General features: G+C 38.7%; 2 protein-coding genes across 10 annotated transcripts in view; one reads left to right on the forward strand and one right to left on the reverse strand.

The window, feature by feature from the left end:
• Nucleotides 1-16,630, forward strand: part of CPQ (carboxypeptidase Q) — a 625,632-nt gene that overhangs the window by 501,811 nt on the left and 107,191 nt on the right. Inside the window, exon 8 of one of the 7 annotated variants that reach the window (XM_003821683.5) lies at nucleotides 13,363-13,844. The exons of 5 other annotated variants lie outside the window; for them this stretch is intronic. In XM_003821683.5, the coding sequence (XP_003821731.2) occupies nucleotides 13,363-13,526 (164 nt within the window). In that variant the 3' untranslated portion in view covers nucleotides 13,527-13,844. Of the gene's footprint in view, nucleotides 12,089-13,362; nucleotides 13,845-16,630 lie in introns of those variants that run through there. One more of the 7 variants, XM_055116759.2, reaches the window with a different exon arrangement.
• Nucleotides 1-16,630, reverse strand: part of TSPYL5 (TSPY like 5) — a 347,974-nt gene that overhangs the window by 192,439 nt on the left and 138,905 nt on the right. The gene's annotated exons all lie outside the window — the stretch shown is intronic.

Here is a 16,630-nt window from a genome sequence, read left to right on the forward strand (position 1 = left end):
ATAATATATTCCATGGCAATTAAATTGCATACCCCAGACTGTTCAAGATGTGTTTATAAAAGGAGAAATGGATTTCCCACAGCTGCTCGCCTGTGAATGCATCCTTCACACAGAACCACAGTAGCCAGTATATGCACTAAAATAACAGACTTGAATTTAAACTTTCAGTGCTTTCAAACGTCTTTCAAAAACTTCTCATAACACAAATTGCTTAATTTGTGTACATGAAAACTCACTGATTACATATGAATGAGAGTCAACCTATAATAATGGGGACTTTGAGAATCTTTGTGTATGTGCCCACCCATCTCTTCAGGAATTAGCAGGTATTCAGTCTTGTTCCAACATTCTGCACAAGCCACAGTCATTAGTGAGAGCACCCTGTGAAGGCTGAAATCTGCTGTGAACAGTATGGGGCAGCTCAGGTATTTTTTATAATATTCATCAGATGGTCTTCACCCAGTCACGTAGCTGGAAAATGTTTTCTGTGAGATGAGTGTTTACAAAAAAAAAGATTCATAGAGAAGGAGCAAGGGAAGGAGGAAGAGGGAAAATAATCCAAACCAGGGTCAAGGCAGTCATATAGACTAGAATCACAGACCAGCTGTTCCATCTTTAAAAAGCGATCGTCACAACTTTGATTTATTAAATTGGAATTTAAATCTTCCAAGCTGTAATGAATTGATCATGATACTGTTGATATAGATTGGCTCATCTTTGTGGCTGTATAACAACTATAATAAAGAATTAATTGAGTACCTATTAATCCTCACAAGCATCTTGGAAGTTGGATATCATTAGCCCTGTTTGCTGATTGAGGAAACTAAAGTTGAATGGCTTTACATCATTCTTTCAAAGTCACCCAGTTTTTAAGCAGAAGAATTTGAATTTGAACCCAGCCCTACCTGCCTCTAAACCCCATATTCTCTCAGCTGTATCTCCCTCCTAGGTGCAATGGCTCCTCGGCTGACATGCTGAAGGATATGTCTTCACATTCTTAAACTCCAAACCTCCCTTGGAAATAATTTCCTAACAGTGAAACTGCCCTAATAATGCTGTAGTTTGTTTCCAGGGGAGAATATTTGCCTTCAGAGCAGGCTCCTTCTACCAGCTTTCCATTTCATAAATGCATTCTATGACTCCCTCTTCAGAGCTCATATACCTGTCAGAAGATCCTATGCAATTTATCCCTGGGGATAGTTAACATTCCCTCTGACCCACCCACCCTGCAATGTCAGGTGCTCTCAGAAATGGAAGTGCAGGATCTCCCTCAGTGCCCATCTTTTAGATCAGTAGCTGTCACTGATAAAATGTCTCCTTGGAACTACAGAGACAAAGTTGCGAGCCAGCCAGCGGGCCCACCCTGGTATCTCCTGCAGTTATCAGCATTCTCACTAGTGATAGAACACGTTTTGGAGTTGTTTTAGTTTTGTAGAATGTTCATGGGAACTTAGATGATATCTGAGGAAATGCCTTCTTCAAGTCACTAGTTCTAAAGGAAGGCAGCCAAATTCCTTCAGTCTGAGAATGTTGGAGCTCTGAAGACGGCATGGACAAATATTTCTTGCCTCTCTTTTTTAAATATGGAATTTGGAGGCTTTGTCTGTCGACCACCATGCCGTGTCTTTAAGAAGCTCTGACTGGGAAGGAAACAGCCCCAAGTGTTCCAAGCTCTGTCTGCTGGAATTAAATGTCCCTTCCTGTTTCCTGACATCCACAATTCTAATTCATCCTCCATTCACCCTCAGTGACTTCTGTTCTTTGAAGGTTTTGACTCTGTCCTTGTACATGAATTTGACATTCACCTGATACTCTGTGGGGTCCAGAGAGCATGTACTCCCCACCAGCTTCAACTAACTCTAAAATGTCACAGTTTCTGTTAAAGTGCTTTCTAGCTACTACCAGAGTAAACATACAGATTTGTCTCCCCTGGGTGTGCTGTGAGTTTATGGCATAAAGTATTTTCTGGTTTTAAAGTGGACTTCTGGCCTGTAATCCCAGCACTTTGGGAGGCCGAGGCGGGCGGATCATGAGGTCAGGAAATCGAGACCATCGTGGTTAACACGGTGAAACTCCTTCTCTACTAAAAATACAAAAAATTAGCTGGGCGTGGTGGCAGGTGCCTGTAGTCCCGGGAGGCGGAGCTTGCAGTGAGCCAAGTTCACGCCACTGCACTCCAGCCTGGGCGAAGAGCAAGACTCCGTCTCAAAAAAAAAAAAAAGGACTTCTGGCTTTTCTACTGGGAAATGTGGTTATCTGTGCCTTCTGGAGGTCAAGATGTCATCATCTGGCCCTGGTCCCTCTCACTTCTCCTCAGACTGGACCTCTTCTCCAGCTGTTTACTCACCTTCGTAGTTGTTCACACAATTTCTCCTTCATGTTTTTTGGAGCATCTCCCTAAGGTGCATCTCTAGTCACCCCACCTTCTCATTCATCCTCCCAACCACCATGGCTCCACATTTATGAACTACATTCAGTCTATTTTCAGCCTGACATTTAGGACCTTCCACAGGTAGTTGCCAACTTTATCTGCCAATAATTAGCCCAAGTTATCCCCCAGTGTCAACCAAACTGGAACGCTCACATGTTCTGTTCATCTGGAATACCTGTGCCTATATCTGTCTGTTGACATCCTAAGTACTCCACCCCAGAGCAAGGGGTTTATGGGAGTAGATAGGGGAAAACTCTGGTACAAAGTTGTAAGAATGTGGGTTGGGCTTGGAGAAAATCTAGATGGCATCCTGGGGCAATGGAGGGCTCAAGAACAATGGCAATGTCCAGTCCACAAGACAGGAGGTAGGGGATTTGAAGAGGGAAATCCTAGCAATGTGGTTACCAGAAACACTTAGAAACATACCTCCCCTTCCCTAAAATAGTTATTGGATATAATAATAATTGCCTTTTAATAATACATGACTTAGCAAGAGGCAAAATAAGGGAATTCCTCAGAGGTGAGAAATAATAGAAATAATGAAAATCTATAGAAGTAAGAATACCCTGGGGCCTGGCATTTGTCTGCTAATCCCTGTTTGCCTAGAGCATGGGTTTTAATGAGCAGTGAGTGCATCTAGGACAAGTACAAAACTTGGGGCCACTAGTGTACTTTATAAGATATTGATTAACTTTAGACTTATTAAGATGAATATGTAACCTATAATTTCCAAGGTCTCCACTGACAGAATTGAAATAAAGCATGTAGCTTCCAAACTATAGAGTTGGAGGGAAAAGGAATGAGAGAAGGGAAAAAAATCAACCCAAAAGAAGGCAAGAAAGAAAGAAAAAAAAGAAACCTAGAAAACATAAACAGATAGAAGCAAAAAAACTCAACTCTAAACTATTCATAAGAGAAACTCCTAAAAGTATGAGATAGAGAAAGGCTGCCAGTAAAACGATGGGAAAGGACATACCAGGGTAATACTCTGCAAAAAGAACTAGGTGTGCCTATCTTAATTATTAGGAAAAACTGGACTTCCAGAACAAAAAGCAATATTACAGATGAGTTTTCAATTTACCAGGGATACATAATTTTAAATTTGTATACCCCTAACAGCATAACTTTGAAATATATTTTAAAAAATTACTGGAACTACGGAATATTCAAAATCACAAAGGGACATTTTCACACATCTCACAGAGGGACATTTTCACACATCTCTCTCAAAATTGATGGGTCAAATAGACAATAAATCAGTAAGGAGTTAAAAGTTTTGAAGAACACAATTAAGAAGCTTGATCTAATGGACTTACACAGAGCACTGAAAGCACATTCTCTTCAAATACACATGAAACATTTACAAAAATGCATCACATACTAGGCCATAGAGCAAACATCAACAAAATTCAAAGAATCTGTATCATACAGCCAACATTCTCTAACAGTTAAATTAGAAATCAATAATGAAAAAAATAACTCAGAAAACTTCATACTTTTGAAAAGTAAAAAAATGCATTCTAACTCATGAGTCAAGGAAAAAGTAAAACTAGAAATTAATAAATATTTAGAACTGAATTGTCATGAAACTACTAATGGGAACTGGTGAGATACAGCTAAAGCAGTATTGAGGGAAGATTATAGCCTTACTGCTTATGCTAGAGACAAAGTACGTCTGCAGAGTAATAAAGTGAGTGTTTAACTCCAAAAATTAGAAAAAGAAAAGCAAATAAATCCAAAGAAAGGAGGAGTAAAATAATATAAGCATAATATAAACTTAAGAGCAGAAATCAATGGAAGAACAACTACTAAATAATAGAAAGTATCCAAAAAATGAAAGTCATCATTTTTTCTTTTTCTTCAAATTATTAATAAAACTGACAAACTGCAAGCAAGATTTAAAAAAAAAAAAACAGAGAAGACACTGATAATCAACATCAAGAATGAAAAAGAGGGCATCACTATAGATGCTGCAGACATCAACTAAAATTAAAAACAGGATATTACTGACAACTTCATGCCAATTATTTTGAGCATTTAGGCAAAACTCACAAATTCCTAGACAAATGTAATTTCCATAGTTAATTCAAGAATAAGTACAAAACCTGAATAAGCCAATAACCATGAAAGAAATTGAATCATTAGTTAAAATTGTTATCATAAAGAAAACATCAGACTTTGATGGCTTTGTTAAAAGTTCTACAAAATAACCAGGAAATAAATAATTCTAATCTTACACAAACTATCCCAGAATGTATAAAAAAAAGAAGGAAAACCATGTTATGCATCAGATACATCCTTGATACTAAAACTGGAGAGCCACAAACAGAAAATGTAGGTTTTTCAAAATGAAAATTTACAATAGCAACAAAATATATAAGCCATCAAAGAAAATGAACAAAAGGGATGTAAAACTGTTATAAAACTTTAAAGACATTAAGAAGACAAATAGAAACATATATAAACACACCATTTTCATGGATAAGAACACAATATTCCAATAAAAAGATGTTAGGTTCCCCCCAATTTAAAATAGATATTACCACAATTCTGATCAAAATCCAAAAATACTTTTGGAGTATATTTAAATGATTCTAAAATTTATCTGAAAGAGCAAATGGTTCTGAATAATCAAAACACTCCTGAAGAAGAAGGAAGAGAAAGTGAAGGAATTTGCCCTAACAGATATCAAGGATTCTAAAGTAATAGCAATTAAGATAGTGTGGCATTGTTGCAGAGATAGACAAATAGATCACTGAAACAATTAGAAAGCCCCAAAATAAACATATAAGGAAACTTAATATGGCACAATCCGTACCGCAGATCAGTGGAGAAAGAGGATGTACTACTAATGAATAAATGTTTCTAGGCAATGGAAAACTGAAAATAGAATCCTACCTCACACCCAACACAAAAATCATTTCCTATTCTGGATGGGTGGAGAACTTAAAAATGAAAATAAAATATTTTTAAAATTTAGAATAGAATTTCAGAGAATATCTTTGTAATATTAGGGTAAGGAAGGACTTCTTAAGACATAAACAGTATGGATCTTACAGGAAAATATTCATAAATCCAACTACATTGAAAGTAAAAACACTTATTCATCAAAACACACACTAAACAGGGTAAAGAGATGAGCCACAAACTGGGAAATGATATATACAAACTTACTAACAGAAGTGCCTAAATTATGCCAAGAACTCTTACAAGTCAATAAGAAAAAGACAAATCCATTGAAAAATGGGCAAAATGCATGAACAAGAACTTCACAAAAGAGAAAACACACATAAATGACAAAAAAATCCACATGTAAAAACATAATTAATCTCACAATTAGTTTCTTTTAAAACTGAAAATGAAATGTTAGCATTTCACACTCACCAAATTTACAAAAATTAGATTGACAATATCAAGTGCTGTAGACTATGTGAAGCAAGAGAATGACTCATATACTAACAGTGTAAGTGTAAATTGAAAAGGAAAACATTTTGGAATTGCTTGGTAAAATTGAACACAAACATACTCTATAGCCCAGCAAACCACTCCTACATTCAAAGCCTTGAGAGTGTTGGTAGCAGCACGTAATAGAAAACTGGAAACCACCTAAATGACCATTGTTGGTAAAATGGATAAATAAATACAAAGAGGTAATATACTGCAATAAAACATGAAAATACTACAGCTATACACAACAGCATAGATAAATCTTATATATGTTTGAATGGAAAAAGCAAGCTAAAGAAATATATCTGGAGGATATGGTTCAAAAGTAGGCAATATTAAACTGTATATCTGTACACGTATAATTGTTATATATAGGCATATACATATATGTGGTAAAGTATGAAGTGGTAAAACTGTAGAAAAGCAAGGAGTAATTAAGAGGCAAGACAGGCTAGTGGGTACCTCTGGAGGGAGGAAAAGATCTGCAATGGGCAGGGGTGTCATAAATGGGTTTCCAAGATACTGGTAATATCATTCTTGCATTAATTATGGACATATATATACTTATTATTTTCACCCTTTATAATATACATTTATGTTCTGTACAATCTTATGTGTGTATGGTATATTTCACAATAAAACAGTCAACCAACCAATCAATCAAGCTAGCTAGAGGCTAAAGAACTGAAACTAGAATCCATAAGATGGGTCTAGTAGGTTTTCAAGGATAAATAAGAGACAGTGAAGTTTCCCTGAGGCTATGATCCATGACTGAAACTAGCAAAAAGCTTCACACTTGAATGAGAAGAAAGCTTTGAAGCGGGGCAGAGACTCCTGCTGGTGCCCTTGGAGGTTGCTGGGGATGTTATAACTCTGGGAAGTAAATGGACGATTTGAGAAGGAAAACTTGAACAAAGGGGTATTGACTTTCTTTTGTATCCAGGAAGGTACATAATTTGCAAATGTGAAGATACTGTCTTTTTATAAATATGAAGCATTTGTCTCAGTTACTTATACAAACAAAAGTTTATTTTCGGAGGAGGAGCCAAGATGGCCGAATAGGAACAGCTCCGGTCTACAGCTCCCAGCGTGAGCGATGCAGAAGACGGGAGATTTCTGCATTTCCATCTGAGGTACCGGGTTCATCTCACTAGGGAGTGCCAGACAGTGGGCGCAGGCCAGTGGGTGCGCACACCATGCGCGAGCCGAAGCAGGGCGAGGCATTGCCTCACCTGGGAAGCGCAAGGGGTCAGGGAGTTCCCTTTCCGAGTCAAAGAAAGGGGTGATGGACGCACCTGGAAAATCGGGTCACTCCCACCCGAATATTGCGCTTTTCAGACCGGCTTAAAAAACGGCGCACCACGAGACTATATCCCACACCTGGTTCGGAGGGTCCTATGCCCACGGAATCTCGCTGATTGCCAGCACAGCAGTCTGAGATCAAACTGCAAGGCGGCAGCGAGGCTGGGGGAGGGGCGCCCGCCATTGCCCAGGCTTGCTTAGGTAAACAAAGCAGCCAGGAAGCTCGAACTGGGTGGAGCCCACCACAGCTCAAGGAGGCCTGCCTGCCTCTGTAGGCTCCACCTCTGGGGGCAGGGCACAGACAAACAAAAAGACAGCAGTAACCTCTGCAGACTTAAATGTCCCTGTCTGACAGCTTTGAAGAGAGCAGTGGTTCTCCCAGCACGCAGCTGGAGATCTGAGAACGGGCAGACTGCCTCCTCAAGTGGGTCCCCGACCCCTGACCCCCGAGCAGCCTAACTGGGAGGCACCCCCCAGCAGGGGCACATTGACACCTCACAGGGCAGGGTATTCCAACAGACCTGCAGCTGAGGGTCCTGTCTGTTAGAAGGAAAACTAACAAACAGAAAGGACATCCACACCGAAAACCCATCTGTACATCACCATCATCAAAGACCAAAAGTAGATAAAACCACAAAGATGGGGAAAAAACAGAACAGAAAAACTGGAAACTCTAAAACGCAGAGCGCCTCTCCTCCTCCAAAGGAACGCAGTTCCTCACCAGCAACGGAACAAAGCTGGATGGAGAATGATTTTGACGAGCTGAGAGAAGAAGGCTTCAGACGATCAAATTACTCTGAGCTACGGGAGGATATTCAAACCAAAGGCAAAGAAGTTGAAAACTTTGAAAAAAATTTAGACGAATGTATAACTAGAATAACCAATACAGAGAAGTGCTTAAAGGAGCTGATGGAGCTGAAAACCAAGGCTCGAGAACTACGTGAAGAATGCAGAAGCCTCAGGAGCCGATGCGATCAACTGGAAGAAAGGGTATCAGCAATGGAAGATGAAATGAATGAAATGAAGTGAGAAGGGAAGTTTAGAGAAAAAAGAATAAAAAGAAATGAGCAAAGCCTCCAAGAAATATGGGACTATGTGAAAAGACCAAATCTACGTCTGATTGGTGTACCTGAAAGTGATGCGGAGAATGGAACCAAGTTGGAAAACACTCTGCAGGATATTATCCAGGAGAACTTCCCCAATCTAGCAAGGCAGGCCAACGTTCAGATTCAGGAAATACAGAGAACGCCACAAAGATACTCCTCGAGAAGAGCAACTCCAAGACACATAATTGTCAGATTCACCAAAGTTGAAATGAAGGAAAAAATGTTAAGGGCAGCCAGACAGAAAGGTCGGGTTACCCTCAAAGGGAAGCCCATCAGACTAACAGCGGATCTCTTGGCAGAAACCCTACAAGCCAGAAGAGAGTGGGGGCCAATATTCAACATTCTTAAAGAAAAGAATTTTCAACCCAGAATTTCATATCCAGCCAAACTAAGCTTCATAAGTTAAGGAGAAATAAAATACTTTACAGACAAGCAAATGCTGACCGATTTTGTCACCACCAGGCCTGCCCTAAAAGAGCTCCTGAAGGAAGCGCTAAACATGGAAAGGAACAACCGGTACCAGCCGCTGCAAAATCATGACAAAATGTAAAGACCATCGAGACTAGGAAGAAACTGCATCAACTAATGAGCAAAATCACCAGCTAACATCATAATGACAGGATCAAATTCACACATAACAATATTATCTTTAAATGTAAATGTACTAAATTCTCCAATTAAAAGACACAGACTGGCAAGTTGGATAAAGAGTCAAGACCCATCAGTGTGCTGTATTCAGGAAACCCATCTCACATGCAGAGACACACATAGGCTCAAAATAAAAGGATGGAGGAAGATCTACCAAGCAAATGGAAAACAAAAAAGGCAGGGGTTGCAATCCTAGTCTCTGATAAAACAGACTTTAAACCAACAAAGATCAAAAGAGACAAAGAAGGCCATTACATAATGGTAAAGGGATCAATTCAACAAGAGGAGCTAACTATCCTAAATATATATGCACCCAATACAGGAGCACCCAGATTCATAAAGCAAGTCCTGAGTGACCTACAAAGAGACTTAGACTCCCACACATTAATAATGGGAGACTTTAACACCCCACTGTCAACATTAGACAGATCAACGAGACAGAAAGTCAACAAGGATACCCAGGAATTGAACTCAGCTCTGCACCAAGCGGACCTAATAGACATCTACAGAACTCTCCACCCCAAATCAACAGAATATACATTTTTTTCAGCACCACACCACACCTATTCCAAAATTGACCACATACTTGGAAGTAAAGCTCTCCTCAGCAAATGTAAAAGAACAGAAATTATAACAAGCTATCTCTCAGACCACAGTGCAATCAAACTAGAACTCAGGATTAAGAATCTCACTCAAAGCCGCTCAACTACATGGAAACTGAACAACCTGCTCCTGAATGACTACTGGCTACATAACAAAATGAAGGCAGAAATAAAGATGTTCTTTGAAACCAACGAGAACAAAGACACAACATACCAGAATCTCTGGGACACATTCAAAGCAGTGTGTAGAGGGAAATTTATAGCACTAAATGCCCACAAGAGAAAGCAGGAAAGATCCAAAATTGACACCCTAACATCACAATTAAAAGAACTAGAAAAGCAAGAGCAAACACATTCAAAAGCTAGCAGAAGGCAAGAAATAACTAAAATCAGAGCAGAACTGAAGGAAATAGAGACACAAAAAACCCTTCAAAAAATCAATGAATCCAGGAGCTAGTGTTTTGAAAGGATCAACAAAATTGATAGACCGCTAGCAAGACTAATAAAGAAAAAAACAGAGAAGAATCAAATAGATACAATAAAAAATGATAAAGGGGATATCACCACCGATCCCACAGAAATACAAACTACCATCAGAGAATACTACAAACACCTCTATGCAAATAAACTAGAAAATCTAGAAGAAATGGATACATTCCTCGACACATACACTCTCCCAAGACTAAACCAGGAAGAAGTTGAATCTCTGAATAGACCAATAACAGGAGCTGAAATTGTGGCAATAATCAATAGTTTACCAACCAAAAAGAGTCCAGGACCAGATGGATTCACAGCCGATTTCTACCAGAGGTACAAGGAGGAACTGGTGCCATTCCTTCTGAAACTATTCCAATCAATAGAAAAAGAGGGAATCCTCCCTAACTCATTTTATGAGGCCAGCATCATTCTGATACCAAAGCCGGGCAGAGACACTACCAAAAAAGAGAATTTTAGACCAATATCATTGATGAACATTGATGCAAAAATCCTCAATAAAATACTGGTAAACCGAATCCAGCAGCACATCAAAAAGCTTATCCACCATGATTAAGTGGGCTTCATCCCTGGGATGCAAGGCTGGTTCAATATACGCAAATCAATAAATGTAATCCAGCATATAAACAGAGCCAAAGACAAAAACCACATGATTATCTCAATAGATGCAGAAAAAGCCTTTGACAAAATTCAACAACCCTTCATGATAAAAACTCTCAATAAATTAGGTATTGATGGGACGTATTTCAAAATAATAAGAGCTATCTATGACAAACCCACAGCCAATATCATACTGAATGGGCAAAAACTGGAAGCATTCCCTTTGAAAACTGGCACAAGACAGGGATGCCCTCTCTCACCACTCCTATTCAACATAGTGTTGGAAGTTCTGGCCAGGGCAATTAGGCAGGAGAAGGAAATAAAGGGTATTCAATTAGGAAAAGAGGAAGTCAAATTGTCCCTGTTTGCAGACGACATGATTGTTTATCTAGAAAACCCCATTGTCTCAGCCCAAAATCTCCTTAAGCTGATAAGCAACTTCAGCAAGGTCTCAGGATACAAAATCAATGTACAAAAATCACAAGCATTCCTATACACCAATAACAGACAAACAGAGAGCCAAATCATGAGTGAACTCCCATTCACAATTGCTTCAAAGAGAATAAAATACCTAGGAATCCAACTTACAAGGGATGTGAAGGACCTCTTCAAGGAGAACTACAAACCACTGCTCAAGGAAATAAAAGAGGATACAAACAAATGGAAGAACATTCCATGCTCATAGGTAGGAAGAATCAATATCGTGAAAATGGCCATACTGCCCAAGGTAATTTACGGATTCAATGCCATCCCCATCAAGCTACCAATGACTTTCTTCACAGAATTGGAAAAAACTACTTTAAAGTTCATATGGAACCAAAAAAGAGCCCGCATCGCCAAGTCAATCCTAAGCCAAAAGAACAAAGCTGGAGGCATCACACTACCTGACTTCAAACTATACTACAAGGCTACAGTAACCAAAACAGCATGGACCAAAACAGAGATATAGATCAATGGAACAGAACAGAGCCCTCAGAAATAACGCCACTTACCTACAACTATCTGATCTTTGACAAACCTGAGAAAAACAAGCAATGGGGAAAGGATTCCCTATTTAATAAATGGTGCTGGGAAAACTGGCTAGCCATATGTAGAAAGCTGAAACTGGATCCCTTCCTTACACCTTATACAAAAATCAATTCAAGATGGATTAAAGATTTAAACGTTAGACCTAAAACCATAAAAACCCTAGAAGAAAACCTAGGCATTACCATTCAGGACATAGGCGTGGGCAAGGACTTCATGTCCAAAACATCAAAAGCAATGGCAACAAAAGCCAAAATTGACAAATGGGATCTAATTAAACTAAGGAGCTTCTGCACAGCAAAAGAAACTACCATCAGAGTGAACAGGCAACCTACAACATGGGAGAAAATTTTCGCAACCTACTCATCTGACAAAGGGCTAATATCCAGAATCTACAATGAACTCAAACAAATTTACAAGAAAAAAACAAACAACCCCATCAAAAAGTGGGCGAAGGACATGAACAGACACTTCTCAAAAGAAGACATTTATGCAGCCAAAAAACACATGAAAAAATGCTCATCATCACTGGCCATCAGAGAAATGCAAATCAAAACCACTATGAGATATCATCTCACACCAGTTAGAATGGCAATCATTAAAAAGTCAGGAAACAACAGGTGCTGGAGAGGATGTGGAGAAATAGGAACACTTTTACACTGTTGGTGGGACTGTAAACTAGTTCAACCATTGTGGAAGTCAGTGTGGCGATTCCTCAGGGACCTAGAACTAGAAATACCATTTGACCCAGCCATCCCATTACTGGGTATATACCCAAATGACTATAAATCATGCTGCTATAAAGACACATGCACACGTATGTTTATTGCGGCATTATTCACAATAGCAAAGACTTGGAACCAACCCAAATGTCCAACAATGATAGATTGGATTAAGAAAATGTGGCACATATACACCATGGAATACTATGCAGCCATAAAAAATGAGTTCATGTCCTTTGTAGGGACATGGATGAAACTGGAAACCATCATTCTCAGTAAACTATCACAAGAACAAAAAACCAAACACCGCATATTCTCACTCATAGGTGGGAATTGAACAATGAGATCACATGGACATAGGAAGGGGAATATCACACTCTGGGGACTATGGTGGGGAGGGGGGAGGGGGGAGGGATAGCACTGGGAGATATACCTAATGCTAGATGATGAGTTAGTGGGTGCAGCGCACCAGCATGGCACATGTATACATATGTAACTAACCTTCACAGTGTGCACATGTACCCTAAAACTTAAAGTATAATAAAAAATTAAAAAAAAAAAGTTTATTTTCCCTGATATCACAGGAAATCCAGAAGAAGGCGGTGCAGAGCTTGTTGAGAGAGTTAGCAATATTTTCCAAATGCAGGCTACTTCCACTCTGCCATTTTTAGTTTAGGGGCTTTTTGTCCCATGCAGCTCCAAAGTTCTCATCTGCCTTTAATGCAGCATTAGGGATATTTTCCCAACTCTTTGTCAACGAAGTTAAAGGCTTTTCTAGAACTCATCCACAGCTGGCTACTCACATCATAGTCATCAGAATGGTGACACATGGACACTTCTTGCAGCAAGAGAGCCTTGAAAAGTAATTATTTTGCTATTGCAGACTGTATAATAGGAGCAGGCAAAAGTGAAGGGGGAGAGGTGTGTATTCAGCAGTGTCTGTCAAAATACTCCACTAAGAATTCTTCCTCTTTTATCCCCAGGAGCCAGTCTACTTGATGACTTATACAAGTATTTCTTTTTCCATCACTCCCACGGAGACACCATGACTGTCATGGATCCAAAGCAGATGAATGTTGCTGCTGCTGTTTGGGCTGTTGTTTCTTATGTTGTTGCAGACATGGAAGAAATGCTGCCTAGGTCCTAGAAACAGTAAGAAAGAAACGTTTTCATGCTTCTGGCCAGGAATCCTGGGTCTGCAACTTTGGAAAACTCCTCTTCACATAACAATTTCATCCAATTCATCTTCAAAGCACAACTCTATTTCATGCTTTCTGTTATTATCTTTCTTGATACTTTCCAAATTCTCTGATTCTAGAAAAAGGAATCATTCTCCCCTCCCTCCCACCACATAGAATCAACATATGGTAGGGATCACAGTGGGGGCATTTCTTTATATCACCTCTTAAAAACATTGTTTCCACTTTAAAAGTAAACACTTAATAAATTTTTGGAAGATCTCTGATTTTTATGTGTTCATTTATGAACATTAAATACGAAAATATTATGGTTTATATTATTTATTGAAGGAGTAGAGGAATTACTCAACTTTAGTATGCTCTTAATTGAATATATGGAGGCATTTGACTTTCTAATTTGTATATGTTTATATTATGTGAATTTTAAAAATGAGCTTTGGAATTTTTTAATTTATAGAAAAAAAGGATATCATTTGGGGAAAAATCAAGAATGTATAATTCAATTGCCTTATTAAAGGTAAATACTAGGGTCTGTCACTAGATAAATAATAATGCTATTTTGCATTTATGTTTTGTTATTTTACACAACATTTCCATGAAGTTGGGGCTTATTCACAATTTGCTGATGACATGGTTGGAGCTCAGAGAGGCTCAATAATATTTACAGAGTTGTCTAGAGCAAAAACATTAATCCCCATCCTCTCTGGAGCCAATTTCTACTATTCTGCCTCACACAACATCCAATATTCAATAAAAAATTACAAGACACACCGAAAAAAGAAGAAGAAGAAATAAACTTATTGTCAAGAGATAAAGCAATTAAGAGAACAAGACTAAGAGATGACCTAGAAGTTTGAACGATCAGAGGAGTTTAACCTAACTATGATGATTATGTTAAATGTCTAGTAAGAAAAATGGACTACACACATGAACAGAAGGGGAATTTCAGCAGAGCTGGAAACCATAAAATGGAGTCAAATACAAATGTTAAAAAATGCAATGTCAGAGATATAAAATTTTTTTGTCAGACTCATCAGCCAATTGGACAAGGCTGCAGAAAGCATTAGTGGACTTGTATGTAGGCCAATGGAAATTATCCAAAAAGAGAAGAAAGAGTAAAAAAAAAAAAAATGCCAGAGTGAATCATCCAAGAATTGTGATACAATATCAAGTTGTCTAATATGTGTGTAATTGGATTTTCAGAAGGAGAGGACAAAGCATCAATTGTATTAATGATAATAAAATGATTGAAAGAGTGGGATCTTTCATTTCTGATGAAGTAGCACACCAGTACTCTGACCCTTACACTGAAGATGACTAAAAATGCTAGATAATATTTTAGAAACATCTTATTAAATATATGAATGAACTGATTAACAAGAATATTAGACAAAAGACTAAGTATCGAAAGACTATATACCAAGAGATACATAGAATATTTTTTGCTTTTAAAAGGTTTTTAAACTTTTAAATATATATATATATACATATGTGTGTGTGTGCGTGTGTGTGTGTACTCTGTTGCCCAGGCTGGAGTGCAGTGGTGCGATCTTGGTTCACTGCAACCTCCACCTCCCAGGCTCAGGTGATCCTCCCATTTCAGCCTCCTGAGTAGCTGGGACCAAAGGGTGCTAAATTTTTTTGTGTTTTTTGTTTGTTTGTTTGTTTGTAGAGATGGGGTTTCGCCACATTGCCCAGGATGGTCTTGAACTCCTGGACTCAAGCGATCAGCCTGCCTCAGCCTCCCAAAGTGCTGGGATTACATGCATGAGCCACTGCGCTCAGCCTTAAAAACATATATATTTTTTAATTCCAATAGCTTTTTAGGTACAAATGGTTTTTGTTACACGGATGAATTGTATAGTGGTAAAACCTGAGATTTTAGTGCACTCCTCACCCAACTAGCGTGCATTGTATCCAATATATAGTTTTTTTATCCCTCACCTCCCTCTCATCCTCCCTGCTTCTGAGTCTCCAATGTCCATTATAGCACTCTGTATGCCTTTGTATACCCATAGCTTAGCTCCCACTTATAAGTGAGAACATACAGTATTCAGTTTTCCATTCCTGAGTTACTTCACTTAGAATAATGGCCTCTAGCTCCATCCAAGTTGCTGCAAAAAACATTTCATTCTTGTTTATAGCTTACTCAGCAGTGTTCCATGGTGTACATATACCACATTTTCTTCATCCACTCATCACTTGATGGGCAGTTAGGTTGGTTCTATACCTATTCAACTGTGAATTGTGTTGCGATAAACATATGTATGCCAGTGTCTTTTGATATAATGACTTATTTTCCTTTGGGTAGATACCCAGTAATGGGGTTGTTGGATAGCATGGTAGATATACTTTTGGTTCTTTGGGAAATCTCTATACTGTTTTCCATAGAGGTTGTACTAATTTACATTCCCACCAATAGTGTATAAGCAGTCCCTTCTTACCACATCCAGTCAACATCTATTGTTTTTTGACTTTATAATAATGGGCATTCTGGGGCCAGGCATGGTGGCTCGTGCCTGTAATCCCAGAACTTTTGGAATGCAGGAAGATTGCTTCAGTTCAGGAGTTCAAGACCAGCCTGGACAATATTGTGAGACCTTTACTGTACAAAAAATAAACATAAAAATAAATTAGCCAGGCATGGTGGCATGCATCTGTGGTCCCAGCTACTTGGGAAGCTGAGGTGGGAGGATCTCTTGAGCCCCGGAGGTCACGGTTGCAGTGACCTGTGATCATGCCACTGCACTCCAGCCTGGGTGACAGCAAGACTCTGTCTCAAAAATAATAATAATGGCCATTCTGACTGCAGTAAGGTGGTATCTCATTGTGGTTTCGATTTGCATTTTCTTGATAATTAGTGATGTTGAGCATGTTTTTATAAGTTTGTTGGTCATTTGGAGATACATAGAACATTGAACAAGCTTTCTCTTTGAGAAAGTTTAAGGAATGTGGTGAACTTAAATTCCATTCAGAGATCAGGAGATTGTAGACAAATTCCACATTCTGCCACATTAAGGATACTATAGAACTCCAACAAAAATGAGACCCC

This window comes from Pan paniscus, chromosome 7, assembly GCF_029289425.2.
Source record: "Pan paniscus chromosome 7, NHGRI_mPanPan1-v2.0_pri, whole genome shotgun sequence".
In the NCBI taxonomy this organism is placed as follows: Eukaryota; Metazoa; Chordata; class Mammalia; order Primates; family Hominidae; genus Pan; species Pan paniscus.